Consider the following 16,356-nt stretch of genomic DNA (forward strand, 5'->3'; position numbering starts at 1 on the left):
CACTAAGATCAGGAACAAGACAAGGATGTCCACTCTCGCCATTCTTATTCTGCATAGTTTTGGAAGTCTTAGCCACGGCAGTCAGAGAAAAAAAAGAAATAAAAGGAATACAAATAGGAAAAGAAGTAAAACTGTCACTGTTTGCAGATGACATGATACTATATATAGAAAATCCTAAAGATGCAACCAGAAAACTATGAGAACTAATCAGTGAATTTGGTAAGGTTGCAGGATACAGAATTAATGCATCTAAATCTGGCATTCCTAGACACCAACAATGAAAAATCAGAATAAAAAAATTAAGGAAACACTCCCATTTACCATTACAACAAAAAGAATAAAATGCCTAGGAATAAACCTGCCTAAGGAGGCAAAAGACTTGTACTCAGAAAACTATAAAACACTGATGAAAGAAATCAAAGATGACATAAACAGGTGGAGAAATATACCATGTTCTTAGATTGAAAGAGTTAATATTTTGAAAATGACTATACTACCCAAAGCAATTGACTTTTAAACAGAGTCCTCAGTGAATAGAAAGACAAGCCAAAATCCAGGATGATTTCTTATCTAGACATATTTCAAATCTAGTTATGTTAAGTCGTATTTAGAAAATGTGATATAAATGGCAGCTCAATTAAAAGACTGCTATACAGTCTATAAACATTTCAGGTCTTTGCTTACATTTTATGTACATATAATATTAAGGGTATTCTCTACCTTTGAGCTTTTAAGACTTGTAGAAATTAAGTCTGTTGTCGGTATAAATCAGTGGATTTTTTTAAATATCTTTTTTAAACATCTTTATTTGCTTTACAATTGTGTGTTAGTTTCTGCTGTATAACAAAGTGAATCAGCTGTATGTATATATATATCCCCATATCCCCTCCCTCTTGTGTGTCCCTCCCACCCTTCCTATCCCACCCCTCTAGGGGGACACAAAGCACCATGCTGATCTCCCTGTGCTATGCAGCTGCTTCGCACTAGCTATTTTACATTTTATAGTGTATATATGTCAATGCTACTCTCTCACTTCGTCCCAGCTTACAATTCCCCGTCCCCGTGTCCTCAAGTCCATTCTCTATGTCTGCGTCTTTATTCCTGTCCTGTTCCTAGGTTCTTCAGAACCTTTTTTTTTTTTTTTTTAGATTCCATATATATGTGTTAGCATACGGTATTTTTCTCTTTCTGACTTACTTCACTCTGTATGACAGTCTCTAGGTCCATCCACCTCACTGCAAATAACCAATTTCGTTTCTTTTTATGGCTGAGTAATATTCCATTGTAATATGTGCCACATCTTCTTTATCCAGTCGTCTGTTGATGGACACTTAGATTGCTTCCATGTCTTGGTTATTGTAAATAGTGATGCGATGAACATTGTGGTATATGACTTTTTTGAATTATGGTTTTCTCAGGGTATATGCCCAGTATTGGGATTGCTGGGTCATATAGTAGTTCTATTTGTAGTTTTTTAAGGAACCTCCATACTATTCTACATAGTGGCTGTATCAGTTTACATTCCCATCAACAGTGCAAGAGGGTTCCCTTTTCTCCACACCCTCTCCAGCATTTATTGTTTGTAGATTTTTTGATGATGGCCATTCTGACTGGTATGCGGTGATATCTCATTGTAGTTTTGATTTGCATTTCTCAGTGGATTAACCTAATGGTATTTTCACAGTTCAGTTCATTGTATGCTTATCTAAATAAGTGTTTTGGAAATTAAATTCCTTCTGACGCAAATCTGAGTTAGACTACTTTCCAGCTAGTATAGTCCAGATTTCTTCTAAAAACCTCTTTTGGTTAGTTTGTTTTAGTATCAGAGAAAGTACAGAGATGTAAATTTTATAATTTCCAGTGTAAAAATGCTTTAAGTAGGAAGAGTAGTTTTAAATAGTGTTTGATCCTTTATCCATAAGTTATTTACTTATTCATATTGACAGAGAGAAGAGGGCCCTAGCCTTTCAACTGCTACTATTGATGACAATAATGATAATAATAGTAAGCTAGTAGCACTAATAATACTAGTAATAATGATACAAATTTATCAAATGCTTGCTGTGTGTCAATTTCCTAAGCCAATTATTTACTGCTGTGTATCAAACCACATAAAACTTAGAGGCTTAATTTACCAACAACTATTATTTGCTATGATTTTGTGCGTTGGCTTCTATTTTATGTTGTATTGGCTGGGGTGTTGGGCCTCCCTTGCATGCCTAGCGCTTGTTGCTTCCTTGCAGCTGGGGACCCACTAGGGCCTTTCTGCATGACTGCTTGGGCTTCCTCACAGCATGACCACTAAATTCCAAGATCATTTTCCAAGATGCAAAGGCAGAGAGCACAGATCTCTTAGGGCCTAGCCTCAGAATTTACGCGGTATAATTTCTACCACATTCTACTGGTCAAAGCAACGCACAACCTAGCCCAGGTACAAGCAGAGGGGGAATAGACTCCACTGCATGATGGGAAGAGTGGCAAAGAATTTTTGGCCATCTCTAATCCTCCACGAATTCTTTAAGTACTGTTGTAATTCATGTTTTGGAGATGAGGGAACTATGGCTTAGAGGGTAATTTAGTACCTAAAGTCATTCAGTTACTAAGTGGTTTAAGCTCAAGTTTAGATTAATTTGACTCTAGAGCTGGAGTTTTAACTTGAAATATTTGGCCTTGAGTGTGTGGGCAGATTAGATATGTTTGTCTTTCTACTCCAAAGCCAGTGTCTAAGGGTGGTTTTATTGATGTGCAGCTTATGTCATTTGCAATCAGACTAAAATAGTAAAGGGATTTGATTCATGTTATTGATCAGCCATCATGTGGTAAACATTACAGTCTCCCTAAATTAAGATATTTCTAAACTCTCAGTTGAGATGAAAGTTAACATTCTTAGATGTGGTAATGTCCTATGCTTACTATTAGCACATTTCCTTACCAAGGACAAATAAATAAAATCAACTTTTTAAACCATAGATTTCCCACTGAGCATACTTTGCTTTAGTAGTCTACGTTTTTCATATATTCTAGTGTTTACTTTTCATTAACACGAAAAACAGAGTTTTTAAGTTGCCTTTTATTACTTTTTTGTTATTTCTGCTGCTTTGTGGTTTTGATTTGAAAGAGTGTGTTATTCAGGGATTTTCCTTTGTTGAAAAGGAAAGAAAAAGTCAGAGATGCCTATATGGTAATAAACAAAATAAAAATTAAGGCTTCCAAATATACTAATGAATTTTTATACTTACTGTAATTTCAATTTTCAATGTTAGATTTTTCTATCCTGACTTAAGGATTTCTGCAGTCTCCGATTGAGGTATATTGAGGAAAGTCTGTACACTGAAAATATTTTATAGCACCTTTTACTTCATATTGATTTTTAGGTTGTGAAATGGATTCATAATTTTTCCCTAAAGCATATGGGCTTTTTAGTGCCTGAGCTGTCTAGTCACCTCCTACCAGCCAGAAATAAAAGTGATGACAGCTTCATGGAATGTTAGGGGACCTCAAATTATGTACCCACAGTCTCCTCATTTTATAGAGGACAAAACTTTGGATAAGAGAAGCTTTCGGCTCTTTTCTTATCATGGAGTAATGAGACAGGCAGAGCTGTGTCTAGACCCCTGTGTTCCCAGTGCCATGCTTTCCTCCACCATATCCCAGTACTTCCTTCATGAGGCTTGATATGGGAAATGTAGAAACCAATTGTCTACAAGGTCCTGCCGCCACCACTCGGCTACAGAATAAGCTACATCCAGTTTAACTTTAGCCAGTTTAAGCCAATCTTAGACCTTTTTTCAAATTTAAAAAATACACCTGTTGTTGCTACGTTCAGAAAGTTTAAGAAGTTTCTAGTGGTCCAGGGAAATTGTACTGCTAACAACTATTACAGCCATGTTTTCTTATGATTATTTTACCTTTTTTTATTTTGAAAGAACAATAAAATCCCAATTTTGAAAGAAAAGTAAGTCAGTCTTTACTGCTTAAAAAAACCTAGCATTTCTTTCTGAGGCTGCAGACATCTAAATTAGCCCACTTGTCTTGAACCCATTATCATATGTCATATCTGTATCTGGTATGCTGAAGGGAAAATGTGGGTTACTCTGGTCATGTGTCACTATACATTTCCTTTATGCTGTTGTATGACAAAGAATATATGTGATGTGCTAATTTATCTATAATAACTATCAGGGACTCTCTTGTTCCTAAAAATAATTCAATTTAATTGTGGTTTTTTTTTTTTTTTAGGAGATTATTGTAAAGGTAGGAGATAATGTCACCAACCAGCTTTAAGGATAATGAGGTGTAAGCAGAATGAGATGATTCCTCATTCAGTTTATCAGTTACTGGACTCTTTGACCTTTGTATTCCCTGCTTTATATCCTAAAAAAGTGAAACTATACTGTGTGCCATCGGTGAATGTTCTATGGTGGAAGGGCTAGTGCTTTGTAGAAAATTGGGACTCAGTGGTCAGGTAAAAGGTTTGGGGTGACTGCACCAGAAATGCCTTCTGGACTCGAAAGCCAAGCTTGGGAACCTGGGTGCCACTGGGGCCTGTCAGAGGACGGGCTGTTGCAGTGGGTGTGGAAATCTAGTCACTCTCTCTCCTTCAGGCACATTGCAGGTTTGCCTGAGAAGGTCAGTATGATGGCTTGTCAATACTATGTTTGAAAATAGGAATATTTAAAGAAAAAAACAGAAAAACCATTTATAAACTATCCAGAGATTACTACTGTTTATGTCTTTTTGTGTATATCCTGTATTTGGTTTCTATTTGTCTGTAGTGTGATATTTAGCTTTTTAGTAGAACTAAGACAGTACTGGGCATACTATTTATTGTCTTGCCTTTTTCACTTCACACTTTTATTGAGCACATTTGTGTGTGTGCATGCACACACACACACACACACACACACACACACACACTATGTTATAATGTGGCATCCATGTCCATTATACCAAAAATAAATGAGAATTGCTTGGCCAAATTATGTTTATTTTTATATTTGCCTCAACCGTTTGAATAAAGTAATTTTAACCCCAGGGAAGAGGTGGAATAAATGTCATGATTTTAGTTTTCTTGTCAGTAATGCAGAACATGAGCACATGCAGAGAGCTGAGCTATCTCTTTGCTCTGTGGTTCATTTGTTTTTCACTTGTTCCATTCCTGGGGAGCAGGGTTGAAGTGGGACAAAGGTATCAATGAGGAAAATTTCCAGAGTCAAAAGGAGGAAGTAACTGTCAGGGAACAGGCAATGTGATGGAAACTATGTTTATGCTTCCTCAGAAAGTATGACAAATGTGTTCAGTTTACTGAGATTCTGGAAACTTCACATGGGGCATACAGCATTAATTTCCTTTCATTGCTGTTGTTATATTTTGCAATTAACAAAGAAAAAATAGATAGGGAGAGAAAAGATACTACAACTCACAGAGCAAAGATTTTTGTTTTTTCTTATTTAGAGTCAAACACTAGATTTTTACTTCTCTCTTAAAGCAGCTTTTGGTAAAATTCCTTTTCATCAAAGTTTGGAAAGTTGATGCCTCACTATGTAGTGTTTCTGTAAACTGGTTTTATGTACTGCTCCTATCGATCTGTTCATTAGCACTGTTCGGGTCAGGAAATTCTTTTTTTTTTTTTTTTTTTTTTTTTTAAATTTCATTTATTTATTTATTTTTGGCTGTGCTGGGTCTTTTCTGTGCGTGGGCTTTCTCTAGTTGCGGCGAGCGGGGGGCCACTCTTCATCGCGGTGCGCGGGCCTCTCACTGTCAGGGCCTCTCTTGTTGCGGAGCACAAGCTCCAGACGCGCAGGCTCAGTAGTTGCGGCTCACGGGCCTAGTCGCTCCGCGGCATGTGGGACCTTCCCAGACCAGGGCTCGAACCTGTGTCCCCTGCATTGGCAGGCAGACTCCCAACCACTGCGCCACCAGGGAAGCCCAGGAAATTCTTATGTGTTTATTCTTTAAATATTTTCATGGTCATTGACATTAACATTTATTGGGTATCTATTATGTGTAAGAAGCTGTTACAGGTATAATAAGACTTTTTCTTCCCCAACAAAGACTTTTGCTCTGATTGAGGTGAAGTGCGATATGTTTATACAATAGCTGTGGTACTCTTCGGAGAGAACTTCCTGCCACTGCAGGTAATGTGAAGTGGTGGCATTTAATAGCCTGATAGATGACATTCAGGAAGGGGGATGGAAAAGATACCGTGGCCGTGCTTTGACATAAAACTGGTGCAGGTGAAAGTTCAACAGGCTGAGACGTTGGAACTTTGAATCAGTAAGGAGGAAGATGTGGCTTAACCTGAGGTTAAGAGCAGGAGAGGTCAGGAAGAGGCCATTCAAATGCTCGAGGAGAGAACAGAGAAGTGGTGTGAGAAATGGTGCAAGGTAGCTTGGTCCCATGGACAGGAGAAATCCTCGAAGAAAATACTGTAGGAAAAATTTGAACTATATTCTAATGAGTAGAAGTAAAAGCTATCTCTGAAGTGTAAATGTGACAAAAAATAAAAATAGTGGACTAGGGAATGTAGCAAGTAAAAATAATTAAGAATTTTCATTAGAAGCAATAAGTACTGACTTAATTGACATAATTCAGATTGCTACTTCACTGTAATTTTTCTTATGGCGATCTACTGGGAATTGCAAAGAACAAAAATGAATCTAGATTAAAAAAAATTGTTTCAGGGTCAAGTTTGTCTATTTGATGAAGAGACTCTTCTTTTATCAAAGTACCCCGGGTCATAAAAGTATAGTTTAAACTTCCAGTGTTTCTTTTTCTTTTGAAAAAGAACCTATCAAAGAAACTCAAAGAAAACCAAGTTCTACTATGATTACTTCTGGCTGCTTGTATTTGAATCATTGCAATGGGAACTTTCCACATGGTTCACAGAATTTTTATTGTATTGATATTTTATCTTAAACAGGAATGCAGGAATAGTTTTTTCTTTTCTCTCTCAAGTAATAGACTGGTCTACATTTTTAAGGTTTATTTTATAAGAGGATACTTGTTACAGATTAGGTTTAAAAATCAAAAGAAGTCCAACACTGAAGACAAAAGTGTTTTCTTTATTGAAGTAGATATTGTTAAACTTTTAAACCAGATGAAAGTATGAGTGATCATATCATACTGTCGTAGTTTCTCATAATAAATTTTCCATATAAAATTATTTGTTGTAGGGAGGGTGGGAGGGAGGGAGACGCAAGAGGGAAGAGATATGGGAACATATGTATATGTATAACTGATTCACTTTGTTATAAAGCAGAAACTAACACACCATTGTAAAGCAATTATACTCCAATAAAGATGTAAAAAAAAATTGTTGAAATCATTAAAGGGATAATCCTACTCTGCGTTGCTGCAAAGTTTAAATAGCTAACATTTAAAAAGATTATTTGGGAAGTTTTATTGGATGTACTGAGATAAGGCTTATTGTAGTCCTTTTCTTCATCCAAACTGCTGTCATAATCGTAGGAAATTTCAAAATCCACTTGAAGGACCCCATTCACCCTTGGAGTTTTTTAATTCCTCACCTAATTCATCTTCACTGTACTGTTCCTACCCATTGCAGGGCCATATTCTGGTCAGAACTGCATCCATCACCCCCAAAATTGTAGACTCCTCTGTCTCTCTCACTGATTACCACCTTTGTTCTGCTTCTATCTCAGTTTTATTCCCACTATGTTGTTCTATACCTTTGGCAATCCCTAAGCCCCTTAAATTCATTAAGAGTAGGATTGTGTCATCTTCACCTTTGTATCATCAGTGCCTACCTAGACGTAGTCTAGTAGACACTCAGTCAAGGTATGCAGAATAAATGAATGGATTAATCAAATATTCGCCCATTGTTTGCTGTGGAATTTTAAGAGGCCACCATGACAATTGATGATAATAAGGTGAGAATGATGGCCTTAAGATGGCCATCAGTTTAAGTAACAATAGTATTATATGGGGAAACGAAGAAAGACTACTAGGATATTTATACTTTTAAACAGAGGTGGCAGGTAGAGTTAATAATAACTCTTATTTATTGAGAGTTTTAAAAATTAGTTGTGTTAGGCTCTTACCTTCATATCTTATTTACTCCTCACATCAACTTAGTGAGACAGGCATTTCTATTTAAAACTTTTAGAGATGAGGAAACTGATTCAGAGAGAGAGGTTTAGTAACTTGTTCAAGACTACCAGCAGAGTAAGGATATGAACCCAATATGTACTATCAAATTTCAGGGCCAATCTCTTTAATACACAACAGTTGAAGAATTAGGCAGAATATCTTTTGAATATCTTCTGGGAACTTGTCAAAGGACATTACATTTGAATGTGATAGGAATATTTCATGTTTTAGTTGTGTTTAGGTAAGTCATTTGTAAATTGTCCATTCAAAACTGTTTATTTTAGAAAGCAAATTTATTTACCCTGAGTGCATCGTTCTTATTTTGTAAGATGGCCTGCTGCTCTTAATAGACCGTTGTGGGCAACACGTTTGAGAGTATACTGCAGAGATCAAAGGATGCCCAGGGTTCATCTTTCCCAGACACAATTTTGCACTTGGTCTCCCTAGCCTTGTTAGTGGTGGATGATTTGTCCTTTAAGAAAGGAAAAAGACCTTCCTTGTTTACCTATTTTAGTGCAGCTTTTGGACTGACATAGTTTGCTAAATTCTTTTAAAGTGAGCAGTTCAATGGAGTAACATGGAGCAGCTTAAAAAATTGTCCTGCTGCCTGTGTCTCAGGTTAGAATGTTTCTGTTCACACTTTACTTCTCTTATGACTTGGGGTAGACTCTGAGTCTTCATTGGGATTTGGACTTTTAAGATCTGCTTCGTATTCCTTGTAAATTGGTGCAGACACTATGGAAAATAGTATGGAGGTTCCTTAAAAAACTAAAAATAGAGTTGCCATGTGATCCAGCAGTCCCACTCCTGGGCATATATTTGGAGAAAACCATAATTCGAAAAGATACATGTACCCCAGTGTTCATTGCAATACTGTTGACAATAGCCAAGACGTGGAAGCAACCTAAATGTCCATCAACAGATGAAGGGATAAAGATGTGGTATATATACACAATGGAATATTACTCAGCCATAGAAAAGAATGAAACAATGCTATTTGCAGTAGAAATTATCATACTAAGTGAAGTAAGTCAGAGAAAGACAAATACCGTATGATATCACGTATATGTGGAATCTAAAATATGGCACAGGGCTTCCCTGGTGGCGCAGTGGTTGAGAGTCCGCCTGCCGATGCAGGGGACACGGGTTCGTGCCCCGGTCTGGGAAGATCCCCCATGCCGTGGAGTGGCTAGGCCCGTGAGTCATGGCCGCTGAGCCTGCGCGTCCGGAGCCTGTGCTCCGCAACAGGAGAGGCCACAGCAGTGAGAGGCCTGCGTTCTGCAAAAAAAAAAAAAAAGTAAATATGGCACAAATGAACTTATTTACGAAACAGAAACAGACTGACAGACATAGAAAACAAACTTACGGTTACCAAAGGGGAAAGGGGGTTGGGGAGGGATAAACTAGAGTTTGGGATTAATATATACAAGCTACTATATATAAAATAGATGAACAACAAGGTCCTACTGTATATATAGCACAGGGAACTAGATTCAATATCCTGTCATAAACCATAATGGAAAAGAGTATGAAAAAGAATGTGTATATATATGTATAACTGAATCACTTTGCTGTACACCAGAAACTAACACAATATTGTAAATCAGCTATACTTCAGTTGAAAAAAAAATCTGCCTCGTATTCCCCTTAGATGTATGGAAAACTTTAAAGCACTTAGACAAGAGAATGGAGAAGATCCAGTTTTATTTGAGACTCCCAGGAGTTATCTTAATAATAGTCTTTATTCCCAAGAGGGGGAAATGAAAGGCAAGGCTTGCATCAGCCTAGTATCCTCACTTCCTTAGGAATCAAAATGTTCCCAAGGTCAAAAACAGTGTGAAGTAACGCCCTAAACCCATCTTGGAAGGCACTACATCAGAAATGGAGTGAATGGTAATTGCTCTTTAACTGGACGTGAGTCTCATTTTCAGTGCCACTGTTTATATTCTTCGTGTCCTGCCTTTCTCTTTATGTTGAATTTGTTCCACCTTGTAAAGATTAAGAAGCACATGTTCTAGCTTTTAAATGTAAAAATTGAATTATTAATAGTTTTTGGATAAAAAATGGGCTCCCATTTCTTCTACCAGAAGCAGTACATTCTCAGAAACTTTGGAACTCACTGATATGAAGTGTCATTTAAAGTTTTTCACTAATTCAGCACTTAAAGCTTTTTATTTCTTCCTTGATATATGACACAGCTGTTTCTTGAAGTGAGAAAAGTCAAGGACTCCATACGAACTAATTAGATTATTCTCTTTGTGTGTCTCCTACATTTAGTGAAGGCTACTAATCAAGTCTTGATGTATTTTTTATTCATTTTTCAAATTCCTCATCTCAAGATGGCTATCGTTGGTGCATTGCCCCCACTATATTGTATGATAATAATGTAGTCATGTCTTTTTCTCCCCTACTATGTGATAAATTTATTAAGGGTAGGATTGTGTCATCCTACGTCAAATCTTGTGTACCTTCAGCCTCCTGATGATGCTGGCTATAGCCACTTAAGCTACTAAGACTTATTCGTAAAGAGTGATGCTCCATCATTCCGACCTCACATTCTGTGCAGTAATGTAACTTGAATTTTGGAGAAATTGATTCATACTGTTTTAAAGAAGGACAGTTTTAAGTGATCAAATTCAGGATAAAAGAGGCACCTTGCTTCTTAGGTGATATTCTTGACATTGCTGATGCATTCATTACACTTTTTTTTTTTTTTTAAATGCAGATAGTTTTCCTTCTCATCTTCTCCCTCTCCTTTGTCTTTGCTCCTCTCTGCCTCCCCCTTCTCAAGGCTCCTCTATATATTAACATCTTTACTGGTTTACCCAGTATTGACATCTAGAAGTTACTTTTTGCTTACCTGGTGTATCAGAATACTTTTACTCCAAAATTATTTCTTATAAACAAAATCTCACACAAAACAAATTTTTAAAATGGCTTAGCTTTGATGGTTAATGGGAGATAATGTGGTAGTAATTAGTCAAAATAAAATATCCCTTTATTGAAAGTATTGGAAAATTTCTTGTAAATTAAAGTTATGTTTAAGGTTATTGAGTCTTTGTAGATAAATTTTATTTCCTTAGTTGTTCTGGGGTAGGGCATTTAGTAATAGATACATATCTTAATATAGGATGCTTCAAATCCTTTATTAAGCAGTCATCATTTTTGGTCTTATGATGAGCGGCAATCAGGTGGGCTTAGGGAAAATTGGCAAAGTATGGACAAATATCAAGATAGGAAAAAAATTCATCTACAAAGAAGATGTGGAGTTGTTGCCTTTCTTCCCTCTATGTCTAGATGATTAGAGATGACTGTATCCTTGGATTTTATTTTCAAAATTGGAGGTTATTTATTTTTAAAATGGGTATCTAAGAGTACAGAGTGGGGTGGGGAACTAAAGCTTGATGTAAAGCAAAATATAGTAAACAAAAAACTCCCACACAGTCATATAAAAAACAAACCTATTTGCTATGACAGTAAATTTAAATGACATCAGAGAATAGAGTTAGCTATAAGTTCTTTTCATTTCTTGTTGTGGATTGCAACCTCTGTAAATCGATATTTCAGGTAAAGTGTTTCCAAAATAATCATTTACATATGTATGGTGTGTGTTTTTAAAAATTAGATATAAAATAAATATAAATATGCGTTCTGGTATATGTGAAAAATAAAGTAACACAAAACTGTTGCATTCATATGTTTTTAACAACTTGAATTTGTGTTTCTTTAAAGACTAAAGGCAAAATAAATCTTTTCATTGCCTTAGTTTATGCAAAAAGTTGAATAAAAATATGGTGATCTGTTTGTAGGAACAAGAAAATTGGACTATACACACAGTTTATAATTTAACAGTGATTAGTTATATAGTGATTATTAGAGCTTCTAGACTGTAAAGTATAAAGATAAAATGTTACTATTTCTGTTTTAAAGTTTAGTGCCTACATAGCCAATGGATCAAAAATCCAAGATGGGTAATCACTGGTACTGTGCTTCAGGCTTTAGATCTAACAAATAAAAATGAAAAACATTTGGATATGATTAAAGAACAGAGAAACAAGGGGATGGAGAGCAACCAATTCAGAAAATAAGGAACAGTTGGTTTTCCCTAATTACAGCCATCTTGTTTTCTTTTTTCTTCTGTATGTATCAATTGGAAGTTTGGTAGAAAATTAACTTGTTTGCCTAATTATAGAAATAAATTCGTTGCAGATTTTCAAAAGTGACTTTATGTTTTTCCTTAAACTCAGATTTCAAAAGTCAGTTGCAGTTTGTATTGGCTGCAATTCTTTCCTTGGATATAGTTCATCAGTTTACTTTTCATTTCCTAAGACTGGATTTCTTAAATCTACCATCACCTAAATGAGGATGTGTTGACATAAATGAGAAGATCAAGGATTCAGCTAATTAAAGAAGTTTTACCTTGGAATTAGGCTGAGTTGTGCGGAAGTGTGGCTGAATCTAAGAAGATGATGAAACATTTTGCATAACCTAACCATAATGAGATTGTTTGTTGTTGCCAGTCAAGCACTAAAATAAGGCCTAAGTTCTGACCCTTCTTTCCCATAAATCTTCTCATGGATAATAAAGGTTATGGAAATTGGGACTTTTTGGTTTTCCAGTAGAGATGAATTTTTTGAGATGTCAATTACTTTATACTTTATTGCTTTCTGTTCATTCCTATTTTTCCCACTTTTTATCACAAGTACCTTGTTTATTACGTATTCATATAATATAGGAAGTTACATGTTTCCTTTCAGTGACTTTACGGAGAGGTGCATGTTTTATGATCTTTTTGGTACCTAACATGTTTTTTTGCTTGTTATTTGAGAGTCATTAAACCCAGATACATGAGTAAAAAAAAAAAGGCAAATAAACACAACTTTCAGTGTCAAAGTCCTGCTGAAACATTGTATGGTGTTATATGCATTGCAGATTTGATGGCTTTCTTTAGTTTTCCTCTGTACTTACTTTGAGTGCTAATTCAAGTGCCTCCTCCCCAGCCCCAGCCCTGACCCCTCAACACACACACAAAGCAGTTAAGACTTCAAAATGGAACCATAGTAGGTATGTGCCTGCTGTGTTCTGGTGATTCTGAATAAGCAGGAATATAAAGAGACAAGGTCACCTCAAAACTGAAAAGTTCTGTAGTATTTTATCTTCCAGTTGCTTCCTTACTATCTAGCACTAAGAGTTTTGGGCTGATTAACATAATTAATGTTGTAAACTTATGAAAAGCTAAGAAGGAATGTAGATGATACTGTTAAAGTATTAGTCATGGTTTGAAGCCTGTTCTAAATCATGTCAGAATTCCCAGAACTTAACATGGAAATTAGAATAGAGACAACACCTACATTTCCTTCCCTTCCAAACCATTGTTTCCATACTGCCATAACTTTTTCTTTCTAAAACCGAGATTTGATCATTTCCTTAATCTTTTTAGTCCATTTTGGCTTCCCATTCCTTATTGCAGTGGCTTTTTATGGGCTACATTAGAATTACCCAGGGAGCTTCTAAAATATGCACATATCTGAGACTTATCAGAAACTCTGATTTTTAGATAGAAGTGACAAGTGTATTTGACAAAAACTTTGTTCATTGGTTCAGATGCCTCTTTTTGTCATGTCCCAACCAAACTTTCTCATCTTGTCTCAAGCCGTTTCCTCCACTCTCTTTCTGCTCTTCTCTAGCCATGCTAAATCTAGATATTATCCAAATAGTTCTATTCCTAACCTCTCCTCCTTCCCCTCCTCTCCACTCTAAGTCTTTCATCTGTTGAACAACTGCTTATCTTGCTAGATTCGCCTTAAATGACACATCTTTCCTTATTCCCCGTGTAGAAATAAGCACTCTGTTTTTTTTGTTTAACATTTATATTTGATTATGAGTTTTTTAGGTGTCCGTCTCCCCCATTAAACCTCATGTAATTCATCTTGTTCACGTTTATATTAAATGAGTACATGGACGACTAATAGAATCCCTGTTAGGAATTTAAATGTACAGTTTTTATGAACATTGTTTTTAAGGGCTTTATTGAGTTGACCTAGGTTGATAATTTCATTTTTCATAGTATATTCCCATTAAATCTTACATGCCTTATATTTACTTTTTCCTTCATTTTTCCCTGTTTGTATCTACAGACGAAATCTTACAAAACTCTCCCTTATCTTCAGTCACATGTTGGCAGAAATCAAAGCTATCTTTCCCAATGGGCAATTCCAGGGAGATAACTTTCGTATCACGAAAGCAGATGCTGCTGAATTCTGGAGAAAGTTTTTTGGAGACAAGTAAGTACAAATTTGGATCCATGTTTGAAGAATGGCTTAGACCTGCCTCCAGTTCCATATGGTGTAGATTTTACCTGAGTATTTTGAGAATATACTGCAGTGTTTTTGATAAGTGTTTTGATTGCTATTTTTTCTATTTAGCCACCAGAAGTATATCTCAGTAACTGAATAATTTTGTTGTTACCAAGTAAATATTATATGACATTTATTTATTTGGTGAGCATTCATTGAGTTAAATAGTTAGCTCTAAGAAGCAGATGTATGTAAGAGTATACATGAGAAGCCCATAACTTTTTATAACTTAGTGTACACATAAAACACATATAGAAAATAAAAGGCAGAAAGGGAAAGACACTTTAAAAATTGGCCTAAATAAATTGTTCTGACAGTCCAGAGGGGGGACACTTACTTGAGGACTGCGGGCATCAGAGACTGCTTTCTATACTAGGAGGTAGAGTATAAGCTTGACGAAGATCTGAAATTGAAGTGGGAAAAGGCCTCAGCACTGGCATTCAGGTTTTCTCTGTGTCATTGCACAGAAAGTATGCACGTGTAAACAAGATACAGAAAGGAGGATAATGTTATCACAGAGTTGCATTATCTCACAAAAATAGCTGAAGATGTTTTCCTTAGGTATTTCCTATCCAGACACAAACCCAGGTGAGCTTGGCAAATAATAGGAACTAAATGTCTGAAGTCTGCATAACTTAAATAAAACGTGCAAAACTTTTATCAGGAATCTCTTAGTAAGATGCTTAAGAACTGAGCATCAGGCGGCAGATGGTTTCTTCAGTTTCTTTTAAGGGTCCCCTTTGATGAGAGAGCACCCTCAGAATGTCCTTGAATGTAGGCAGAACTGTAGCTAAGAATTAAGGAGGAGTGATTGCTTACACACAGATTATTGTTTTCATCCTGTAGTTAAATTCTATATTCATACATTAGCTGATGAAATACGATGTAAAATGTTGGCACACACTTTCAGTGATCTGGAGTCCCGTGACACTGGTGAATTAACTGTAACGTTGGGTTTCCCGTTTTTTTCTTTTTTTCTCTATGACGTGCTGTGTTTATCTATAGCTACCACATGACTAGGACATACACAGAGCAATGCACATTTGATTAGATGCATATATATATATTTTTTTTGCGGTACGCGGCCTCTCACTGTTGTGGCCTCTCCCGTTGCGGAGCACAGGCTCCGGACGCGCAGGCTCAGCAGCCATGGCTCACGGGCCCAGCCGCTCCGCGGCATGTGGGATCTTCCCTGGACTGGGGCACAAACCCGTGTCCCCTGCGTCGGCAGGCGGACTCTCAACTACTGTGCCACCAGGGAAGCCCAGATGCATAATTATTTTACTTCAAAAATGTTAAAGCCTTTTTCCCACTTCTTAAATAAAATGTATTCTTAATTATTTTTAGGCACTACAGGAGGAAATACTGTTATTGCTTTTAACACAAGACATTCTGTGTTCCAGAAATCTAGCTCTTTGTAATGCTCCTATATCTATTCACAAATGAGGACTTAAAAAAAGAAAAGGTTCATCCTCATCTGAATTAGACTAACAGCCAGGAGTGTACGGATTAAATATTTGTGAATAGTAGAAAGCAGAAAGGGACCGCAGAGTTCCGGGAGTAACAGCTGAGGATGTCTTGAAGCTACAGCTCATATATTAACACTCTGAGCCTAATGCAAAGAGTTGGTAACCTTCAAAATAAACTATCTTAAAAGTTTAAGAAAATCTATCAGAGAAGTTGCTTGTGGTATTTCTTTTTGAAAACTGAAAATTCTGGTGAGTTAAAAATTGCTTGCTTGTCAAAAGGTCAGTAAAAAATGGACCTTTTGACAAAAGATTGCTCACATGTTTTTCAAGAGAGGAGTTTGTTTTGCCAGCACCTCAAACCACAGAGAATTATGCATTTGAGACATCGTTACTTCCCTTTATTTATAACCATAGACATT

At 36.4% G+C, this 16,356-nt stretch overlaps 1 protein-coding gene across 1 annotated transcript in view; it reads left to right on the forward strand.

Annotated features, from left to right (window-relative positions):
* The window catches only part of CBLB (Cbl proto-oncogene B), a 211,127-nt gene that overhangs the window by 78,990 nt on the left and 115,781 nt on the right, over window positions 1-16,356 (forward strand). Inside the window, exon 4 of the mRNA XM_060150650.1 lies at window positions 14,250-14,396. Within this exon, the coding sequence (XP_060006633.1) occupies window positions 14,250-14,396 (147 nt within the window). The remainder of the gene's footprint in view (window positions 1-14,249; window positions 14,397-16,356) is intronic.

The sequence above is a fragment of the Lagenorhynchus albirostris genome, chromosome 5 (genome assembly GCF_949774975.1).
Source record: "Lagenorhynchus albirostris chromosome 5, mLagAlb1.1, whole genome shotgun sequence".
In the NCBI taxonomy this organism is placed as follows: Eukaryota; Metazoa; Chordata; class Mammalia; order Artiodactyla; family Delphinidae; genus Lagenorhynchus; species Lagenorhynchus albirostris.